This window comes from Sinocyclocheilus anshuiensis, unplaced genomic scaffold (assembly GCF_001515605.1).
Source record: "Sinocyclocheilus anshuiensis isolate Anshui unplaced genomic scaffold, SAMN03320099.WGS_v1.1 scaffold939, whole genome shotgun sequence".
NCBI lineage: Eukaryota > Metazoa > Chordata > Actinopteri > Cypriniformes > Cyprinidae > Sinocyclocheilus > Sinocyclocheilus anshuiensis.
The window spans coordinates 897,070-907,465 of record NW_015544227.1 but is presented as its reverse complement, the minus strand read 5'-3'; the positions used below and the strand labels follow the sequence as shown (position 1 = coordinate 907,465).

General features: G+C 38.0%; 1 protein-coding gene across 3 annotated transcripts in view; it reads left to right on the top strand.

Annotated features, from left to right (window-relative positions):
• The window catches only part of LOC107697440 (remodeling and spacing factor 1-like), a 22,023-nt gene extending 14,826 nt beyond the window's left edge, over window positions 1-7,197 (top strand). For 2 of the 3 annotated variants that reach the window (XM_016498230.1, XM_016498229.1), the window contains exons 9-16: window positions 1,906-1,985; window positions 2,164-2,218; window positions 2,975-3,084; window positions 3,169-3,236; window positions 3,323-3,527; window positions 3,609-3,808; window positions 4,419-4,598; window positions 5,438-7,197. In XM_016498230.1, the coding sequence (XP_016353716.1) occupies window positions 1,906-1,985; window positions 2,164-2,218; window positions 2,975-3,084; window positions 3,169-3,236; window positions 3,323-3,527; window positions 3,609-3,808; window positions 4,419-4,598; window positions 5,438-5,964 (1,425 nt within the window). In that variant the 3' untranslated portion in view covers window positions 5,965-7,197. The remainder of the gene's footprint in view (window positions 1-1,905; window positions 1,986-2,163; window positions 2,219-2,974; window positions 3,085-3,168; window positions 3,237-3,322; window positions 3,528-3,608; window positions 3,809-4,418; window positions 4,599-5,437) is intronic. The other variant, XM_016498228.1, reaches the window with a different exon arrangement.
• Window positions 7,198-10,396: the final 3,199 nt, after the last annotated feature.

Sequence of the window (10,396 nt, the reverse complement as noted above, 5' to 3'; positions counted from 1 at the left end):
TCTGATAGAGAACATGAAAAGGAACCCGATTCAAAGGAAGGGAACAAAGAGAAGCCAATGGAAGTTAATTCAGAGATCAGTAAAGCTAATACAATTCAGTCAGCTGTTGAAGAGGGATGTGATATTACAACAGCAAGTAAGAAGGAAACTGATGTTCCTGTAGATCAAGACACCACCTCAAGCAAACAATCTAAGCAAGACACAACTTCTGAAGAACGTGATGCTGCTGTGAAAAGCAGTAAAAGACCAGGGCGGCCTCCAAAGAAAGCTCAGGAAAGTCAGGATGAGGATAAAACAGGTGATGAACAAGAAGAAATGGGAAGACAGGAAGGGATTCGCATGAAGATCAGAATCCCAGCTCATAGACGGAAGGCAGAACTTCAGAGAGAAGAGGTGAGGGGAGATTCAGAGTCTGAGGTGACTGATGGCAGGTGCTTGAGGAGATCTCCGAGAATCTGCAGACCCACCGCTAAAGCTGTAGACATCCAGGACAGGAGGGCAGAACGGAAGCAGGCGACTCCGGTGTTAGAGAAAGAAAAGGATGACAACGAAGACAAAGAGGATGAGGATATTGTACAGAGGAAACCAAGGAAAGCTGAGCCAGATGGCCAAACAAAACCAAAGGTGTGTGTACCTTTTTACATTTAGAATATCTTTGCCATTTTCTGACGCTCATTTAAAGTTAATCTTTTAAAACACGATTAATAACAGTCAAGTGTGTCTTTAGCAAATCTCAAAATAAATATCCATTTATCATACTGTACATTGCAATGTTGTGAGGACTAAATTCACTTGTAGCAATAAAATTATTAATTTGAGTTTTTAGTGTTTTATTTTCCATTTGTTTAGGTAAAATAGTGTAGTATAGTGCAATAATAGTGCAATTTATTGGCCATAACATGAGAAAAAATACCAGTAAAACAGTAACATTGTGATATAGTACTACAATTTAAAATAGCTGTTTTCTATTTTAATATGTATTATTGTTTTTCCTGTGTTTCCTGTGATGCAGAGCTGAATTTTCAGCAGCCATTACTCCAGTCTTCAGTGTCACATGAATCATTCATATCATTCATATATGATGGTTAGGTGCTTAAGAAACATTTCTTATGATTACGAATGTTGAAAACAGTTGTGCTGCTTAATATTTTGGTGGAAGCCTAGATATTGTTTTCAGGATTCTTTGATCTTTTGTAGCATTACAAATGTCTTTACTGTGACTTTTGGTCAATTTAATGGGTCCTTGCTGAATAAAAGTATTAATTTCTTTAAAAAAAAAAATTTGTACTGACCCCAAACTTTTGAATGGTAGAGATTTCTTTGATCATAGTTGCAGATCATTCACAATGTAACTCATCATTCAGCAGGTGGGGAGACGTCGGAAACGACAGCCATGGTCTCGCATGAGACGTAAAAAGAAATGTTCTGACGAGGAGAGTGAGAGTGAGGAAGAGGAGACAGAGGAGGATGACAGTGACGAAGACTACAAGGTGGAGAAGACCAGGAAGAGAAGGAGAAACCGAAACCAAGAGAGGAACAGCTCTGACTCCTCTACCTCTTCATCAGAAGATGATGAACCCAATGACGACCCCTGCAAACACTGTGGCCTTCCCAACCATCCCGAGCTGGTGTGACACACTTCTGCAAAATATCTTCATCTTCTCACAGTTACAGTCAGAAGTGCTGCTTTTAACCTCTCGTTTCTGTTCCCCTAGATACTCCTGTGTGATTCCTGTGACAGCGGCTACCACACTGCCTGCCTGCGGCCTCCGCTCATGATCATACCAGATGGGGAATGGTTCTGCCCCCCCTGCCAGCATGTGAGTCAATTCAGATTGCAAGAGTCCCTTTACAGAAATACACTATCCTGGCTATTCAAATGCTGATGCTCTCTTTCTCTTGCAGAAGCAACTTTGCGACAGGCTTGAAGAGCAATTGCAGAATTTGGATGCAGCCCTTAAAAAGAAAGAACGTGCAGAGTGGAGGTAAATAAAGAGATATTTAGACCAGCTCAAGTGAATTAGTTTGAACCAGTTGCAGAAAAGTTCCTGAATTAATCCCTTTGACCCCTATCAGTCTGTTAACAATTTACTGTGCCGTGGCATGATGGCCTATATAAGAAATTATTTTCATTCCAGAAACATTGTCATTCTTCCCTCATAGGAAAGAGCGACTGATGTATGTTGGCATCAGTGTAGAGAACATCATCACACCCTCTGTAAGTGCCTACAGTGCTTATTGAAATTACTGGATACTTAGTATGGATATTTAATGTAAAAATGTTTTCTTTTAAACAAAAGAAGAGCACTTAAAAGTATAAAATGTAACCAATCTGCTGTCACAAAGCTAAACTAATATTTTAAGATAATAGGGTAGGAAATTATACAAAAAAAAAAAAAAGAATAGGAATTTTATTTTTACATTTTAAGTTTAAGAAATATTTGGAGTACTTTGAATTCTATAATACATAATCATTGTTTTCACTACCGTTCAAAAGTTTGGTGTTAGTATAATTTTAGTTTTTGAAAGATGTGGCTGGAGGCTGCATTTATTTGATCAAAAATACAGTAAAAACAGCAATATCAAGAAAAAATATTATAATTTAAAATATCTGTTTTCTATTTTAATATATTTAAAAATGGAATTTATTCCTGTGATGGGAAAGCTGAATTTTCAGCAGCCATTACTCCAGTCTTCAGCGTAATAATATGCTGATTTGCTGCTCAAGAAACATTTCTTATTATCATCAATGATAACAGTTGTGCTGCTTAATATTTTTGTGGAAGCTGAGATACATTTTTCAGGATTCTTTGATGAACAAATAAAAATAAAAAAAACATTTGATATTTGACATCAAAAAACTTTACTGTTTATATTGCTAGATCACATTTACAGAAATATATTTCAAAGCATTTTTGTTTTTGTAAATTTTTATATATATATATATATATATATATATATATATATATTGAAGGTGGAAGTGAAGGAAGAAAAAGAGGAGCTGGTGAAAGAGAAGAATGTTGTGAAGAAGAGCAAAAGATGGGGACGGAGATCAACCAGGGCCAAGAAATACATAAGCTACAGGTATGTCAATCTACTATAATCATTATTATCTTATGCTGTTTATACATGGTCGTTGTTCACTGTTTATTGTTACATTTTTGGCAGATTTGATGAGTTTGATGAAGCGATCGAAGAGGCAATCGAGGAAGACATTAAAGAGGCAGAGGGTGGAGGTAGGGGAGCGTTTTCATACATCACACTAGTGTTGATATTAAAGCTTTAACATGGGAGATTAGACTGATCAAATGCGTCAAAACAGGAGCAGGCCGTGGGAAGGACATGGCGAACATCACAGGCCACAGAGAGAAGGACATGTCCACCATCCTACAAGAGGATGGGAAGGAGAACGGGCGGCCGCGGCGAACCAGTGCAGCTCAGAAGAAGCGGCGGCGTCTCAACGATCTAGACAGCGACAGCACAGTGGACGAAGAAGAGAGCGAAGATGAGTTCCGTCTCAGTAACAGGTAATGTTAAACAGCTTTTAATTTAAGATAAGTACAGAATCCTGCCAATGAAATAACACTTACTCTGCTCTGATTGGTCAGCAGTTCGGAGGATGAGGAGTTTGTGGCCTCTGATAATGAGGCAGAGAGCGAAGCAGAAGTCCCTTCCTATGAGGACAGTGACTTCGGGAGTGATGCTGCCCGCCCGCGGAGGAGACAGCCGCCGCGCAGGAGACGCAGACCTAGAGGATACTCTGATGAGGAGGAGCTGGAAACTGACGAAGAGGAGGAAGAGGAGATGGGTGAGGCATTTATAAAAAATGTAATAATATTTTAATACTAAAAATTATACTAAATATGCAACCCTGTTATGTATTCTGACCGTTTTTTTATATTGTAGACATTTTTTTATGTAGTTTATTTTTTGTTAATTGTTTAAAAATAAATCTAAAAAAATTACAAATGAAGAGTTTCAGATAATTACAAGTAAAAGCTGGATTGAATAAAAGCTTGAATTGAATTTTTTAGTTTTTAGACATAATTTGTACCATACTTGTTTGAGGTGTAACGATATACCAATGCCACATAATGCACTGAAACACATTCTTTTACAGTCGTGTTCTCATAATTTTATGAAGCCTATATGACAGATTTGTTCTGCAAATGTTGCCCTTAATGGTACCATCCATTTCAAAGTGATTCAAGCAATTCAAAACCGTTATGGCTGTACACGTTTGAAGTGTCTCAGCAGGGGGCGGGGTAGGCCAAGAGAGTATCACGGATTTTCAGTTCGGTTTGAATATCGTTTCACCACTAGTACTTATGGTTTACTGTTTGTTTACTGATATATTTCCATGTTTGTTTGTCTTGTTTTGTGTGTATATCATTGTGTGTGGGGGGATTTGCATGCAGTGACGGAAGGCTCTAGTGAATTCAGTGCCAGCGATCTGGATGTCCGCTGTCGGCGGTCCTATCGGAGTCGTAAACAAGAGGTGAATTACTGTGAAAGTTCAGATTCTGATGGCTCGCAGGCCAGCACCAACAAAGACAAAAAGAAGAAACTAAGACGTCTTTCCAGCTCTGATAGCGAAGGTCAGTGCCGTTCACATCTATGCATATTCACAGCATAAGGCTTATTTGTTATATATAACGTTGACCTCTATATATAATTATAATTTTATCGTTATCTTATAAAATATTGCTAGAATTAGTAGTGATAGACTGACACAAGTTTTTCAACAGCTGGTAGTAATATATAGAAACCTGGATGTCTGATATGTACATAATATACACTACCGTTCAAAAGTTTGAGTCAGATTAAAAAAAAAAAAAAAATTATTACTTTTATTCTGCAAGGATGCATGAAATTAATCAAATTTGACAGTAAAGACTTGTTACAAAAGATTTTATTTCAAGAAAAAGCTGTTCTTTTAGGCTTTCTATTCATCAAAGAATTCTAAAAATATATATCTGTTTCCAAAAAAATATTAAGCAGCACAACTGTTTTCAACATTGATAATAATCAGAAATGTTTCTTGAACAGACTGAAGACTGGAGTAATGATGCTGAAAATTCAGTTTTGCCGTCACAGGAATAAATTACATTTTAAAACATTAAAATAGAAAACAGTGACTTTAATTTGTTATAATATTTCACAATATTACTGTTTTTACTTTTAAGTTAATACAACATTGGTGAGCTTAAGAGACTTTTCGGAAAATATAAGAAATCTCACTGACCTCAAACTTGAATTATAGTATATATTTTTATGTGTTTATATATACATATATATTAATATATGCTCACTACATATACAAATACAAAATATGGATCACATTTGTAGATGTGTGGTCGATAAAGATTCTGTGTTTTAAATGTTTGCTTGATGCATGACGCATAACAAATGATTTTATTGTCTTTTGCTCCTCCAGTTAGTTTCCAGTCAGCTGAATCTGATGAAGAGGACAGGAAGCCCAAGAAGATAAGAGCAGACTCATCTGAGGAAGAATCCAGGAAACGTCGCAGACGCCTATCCCTTAAACGCCGGAGGGAGTCGGAGGATGACGATGATGATGACGATTCAGACGAATCCGAGGAAGAGGAGCGGCCCATCCGGAAGCGCGTGAACCGCATCGACTCTGACGACAACGAGAGTGAAGAGGAGGTGAAGAAGAGCCCGTCGGAGAAAGAGACAGAGGAGACTGTTGGCAAAGGGCCCAGTCCACTGGACTACAACTTAGCGGAGCTTCCTCCCACTAACGGACAGAGCCCGATGAAGAGTTTGGAGGGTCTCATGCCCCGACCCGGGGTGGGAGTGATGCCTAAAAACGTCAACGCCCCATCAGCTGTATCCATAGCGCCGAATGGCATGGAGATTGCTGCGCAGGACGAAGATGAAGACGACCTTTTGGGCGTCACAGACCTCGTAGACTATGTATGCAACAGTGAACAGTTATAACCTGGTATTCTTTTTCTTGTTTAAACATTTTAGTCCTTTTTTTCCGACGCTCATTCTGTTTTCACCAGTCAGCACGGATCACGTCAACAGTCCCTGTTAATCATGCCAGCAGAACAGATCAGGTGGCACATTAATAATAGCTGTAAATATTTTACTGCGCAAAAGTATCAAGGGAAGAACAGTGCAATCCTTCCAAGAGACACTCCCTGAGATATTCCTTCTAAAGTAACGTTTTCGTTCGATAAGAGTGATCACTCTCAAACACACCCTCTCTGGAAACAACCTCTAAAACCTCTTTTTACACTAATCACACAGCCATGCTCACACTCACATGTCTGACGTAGAGACATTTGTCGAGTTTACGTGCATTTGATCTCCACTGCTGTCAGTTTACAGCGAGAACCGGAATTGGGTGGAGTCTTAATTTTAGTGAAGTTCCAGACATCGCTAAGTATCTTTATTGTTCATTTCCACTCCAACGCCATTTTTAAACATTCATCTTTTATAATCTAATTGGAGTGGAAGTTGAATTTCTACCGATTGGTTTCATAGTGTTAATTGGTGGGGAAAAAATTTTTTTATTAGGTGATGTCATTAAAAGCTTTGTTTTTGTTATACTATTTATTATAAAATTGTCATTTGTACCTGAAATTATCGCTTGGTTGTACAGCTGCTCACACCATTAGAGCAAAAGATTCCTGGAAGTTTCTAAGAGATGTCTAATGGTGGAAAATTGCTCATATACTTATGCCAACATACTAATACATTCTGTTGCTTTGGACTGTTTCAGCGCCACATTTTGATTTGAATTCAAACACTATTTACTCTGGCAGCTTTTCAATGCATCAAATGCCAAATCTTCCACTCGAGGATGATAAAATGCTGAGGACTCTGACCCACACCGATGCACGGTTTGTTTCTCCTTCCTTGAAGTTTAGTGCTTTTCATCTCATTTTAATGCAGAGGGATTCTTCTTTGCCCATCATGTCCTGCTTATTTCTGTTTCAGTGCACTATATTCATTTTCTTTATGTGAATATAATCATTGTAATGTTTTCCTTTTGTTTTTAAGCATACTAATGATGTGTATGATTTCTTTGTCCTTCATCAATTACAAAGCAATACATTTTTCCTACAAGACATGCAGGAAGAGATCCATCATCTCCTGCTTTTGTCTATTTTTTTAAAGAAAAAATTCATGTTGCTGCTGACATTCAAATGATTTCCGACCTTTCCGAGAGCAGCGTGATGTGTGTGAGACGCCCCTCTGAGACGTAAGAACGCGTCTGAGAAACATTGTATAATCTTGCATTACCCTGGTGTGTATATCTGTAGTTTTCTGCTGTAACATATTAGAAGCATTTTTAAATCATTTAAAGTATACATAGCAGCCCCTTTATGATTGCAGGTGTTTATAATTTGTTTTGTAGGTACATTTGTACCACTCCAAAGTGGGCACGTCTGTCTTATTTTCATTAGTGCGTTTTCGATTTCGGTTTTGTCTTCTTTGAGAGTTTTCAGTCTCTCTGTCCCATTTCCACTGATTGACATTTCCAAGAATGGTCTGTTCTCAGAGGAAAAAGCATTTGATGTAGAGCCCAACAGACAGTTTAATTGTTTCGATGTCAGCATTGATCGACAAAAGCGGTGTAAAAATGTCTTGTACATGAATGTTTATGCTTGGCATGCACATATATTCTAGTCTGATTTATTTGCTCTTGCAGCATTAGGGCATCAGATTTTGAGAATAAAACTTCCCTGATTTTTTTACAAAAACAGTTTTAGATATGCTAAGACCAAGAGCATCATTAGGTGCTAGACCACATTATGCATTTCTCCTGAGGTGGTCTATTAACAGTATTGGGCCAATGGTCAATTCCCGTGTAATTTAAAAATCAAAGGGACAGACATCCATTTGAAATTGAGGCCCAGCCTCTAATGACACAGTATATATTTGTATTTCACATGAAAATCTGGTTAATTTGATATTATGTAATGAGGGATGCCAACAGCAGTGTTTGAAGATATTTGGATGATGTAGTTTGACAGCAGATGGACAGATGCAGTCTGGTTTTAGCTTTTAGAATCGTCCTTTGTGTTTGTCTGTTCCTCTTTTGGATGTTTTTGTTAACTGTATTGTAATTTCTTTCATATGATTTACTATCTTGTACATTTGTCATAATAAAAATGAAATTAAACCTGTGTAATACTTTAATATGTGCAGAGATTCTTCTTGTGTTTAGTTATGACAATCAGCTTTTACGTTTTCTGTTTATTAGAGCTAAATGACAACGTCATGGCAAGGCAAGTTATTGTGACTGATGCACTTTTGACATGAATATTTAGGAAAAAGTAGTTTTGCAAATACGAAGACATTTTGTTAAGGTGTTATATTTTCTCCTGGGATGTCTTTTTCCAGTTTCTTGTAGATATCAACAGTAAAAGACAAGGAGCAAGAGAAGAGAACGCTGAGAACAAGGTGGGTGTTGAATCTGATACTGCAGTTCTCAATGTGACCACATGGTGGCGACCAATTTGTGAGAATAGAAAGAAACGGAAATCCATCCATCTTAACTGTACACTTTAATATTGCATTTTTCGTATTGAAAATACGAGTTTTTAGTTATATTAATATATATATATTAATGGTTTTAGTTTTCGTTAACAATAATCCTCCCAACCTGTTCAGGCTGGTCTATGGCTGGTTTTAGAGTGGTTTTGAGCACTTTTCAACTGTGAAACCAGCTTAATTCCTCTAAAACCAGCAAACTATAGTTTAGGCCGGGAAGTCTCATCCTTAACTCATTTACAGCCAAGAGTGCTGCGTTCCTCTTCAAGCAGTTCATGTTTAATTCTCTATGAGTTTCTGGCATTCACTTCAAAACTCCCTGCGGGAAGTCCTGTTAGCTGGAGACTTTCCCCTAAACCGTATCTTGTATCTTAAGCAAGTGGCATCGCCATGGCAACACCGAAATTAGAAACAGGCAACACTTCTTACGTTGTCACGTTTCTCGCATCTTTCGCCCAGAATCGACGTTTTGATCAGACCAAGTGTTTTTGTTAACATGCATAACTTTTATTATGAGATCTGCTAACATGGAGACCAGCTGTGAAAGAGGATTTACTCGTTCGGATCTCATTACGGCCGATGCCGTCTGAGCGGAATACTAATGCTGCTCCTCTCTGCATGTCAACAGTCCTCACATACTCAAACTTTTGAGTTTGTATAGAAGAATGAGTGTTAGGGCTGGAGAATAGAGCATGAGGGTGATGGGAGGGGAACAGATATAATGCCTCGGGTGAGAACCCTCTGAATTTGGCCCCTTCAAAAAGCCCACTTGTTTTGGTGAAATACTAAGGCTTGACGATTACATGTAAATTTATGGGCCATTTTCTTCTGGCTTTATGTGTAACGGTCTTTTCTATTGAAGATAGGCTAATAACCACCGGTTTATTTTAAATGTTTCATCAAGTAGCTACATAAATCCAGATAGCTCAGTTTTATGCAGTCAAGCTGTCTTTTTATCATATAGCCTGTTTCCGCCTCGGAATGAAAAAATTCACAATTTCTATCTCACAATTCTTTTTTCCACTGAATTGCGAGATGTAAATTGTCAGATAAAAGCCGCAATTATCTTTTACATTTTTTATTCAATTGCGAGATGGATTGTGAGATTAAAAAGTTGCAGGTAGGCCTAACGTTACCTTTTCTATTCTGTGGCGGAAACGGGCTTCCATACTTAAAGGGGTCATATGATGCTGCTAAAAAGAACAATTATTTTGGTTATTTTGTGTAATGAAATGTGTTTATGCGGTTTAAGGTTAAAAAAACACATTATTTTCCACATACTGTACATTATTGTTTCTCCTCTATGCCCCGCTTTTTGAAACGCGTCGATTTTTACAAAGCTCATCGTTCTGAAAAGCGAGGTGTACGCTGATTGGTCAGCTATCCAGTGCGTTGTGATTGGTTGAATACCTCAAGCGTGTGACGGAAATGTTACGCCCCTTACCATATTATGATGCCTTGTCCCGGAGCGATGAGACAAGAACATTAAAACCCATTATAAACGAGGCATTTGTTGCGTCCACTGGGGACATAATTACGGATTATAATGACTTATACTGTCTTTTTACACGTTGCATTGCATCGCGCCGCGTAAACATAAAACCATGTCTGCATTTGTGATCGGAGAAATGACAAACTACAAGCGCTACTCTACACTGCTCAAAACTCGCGTTTGAATCGTCAGTGGCAAATCCTTTAAATATTAAAAAGTCTGTGAGTCAGAACAGCCGGCATTGTAATCTACTCTCCCAGGATCAGGAAACAGTCCTCCATAAAATGTGCTGCACACATCAGAATATTTGGGTTGAACTGTTCTGGAACAGTGTTGTAAATACAACTTAACCACTGATTTCTAGTCGTGTCC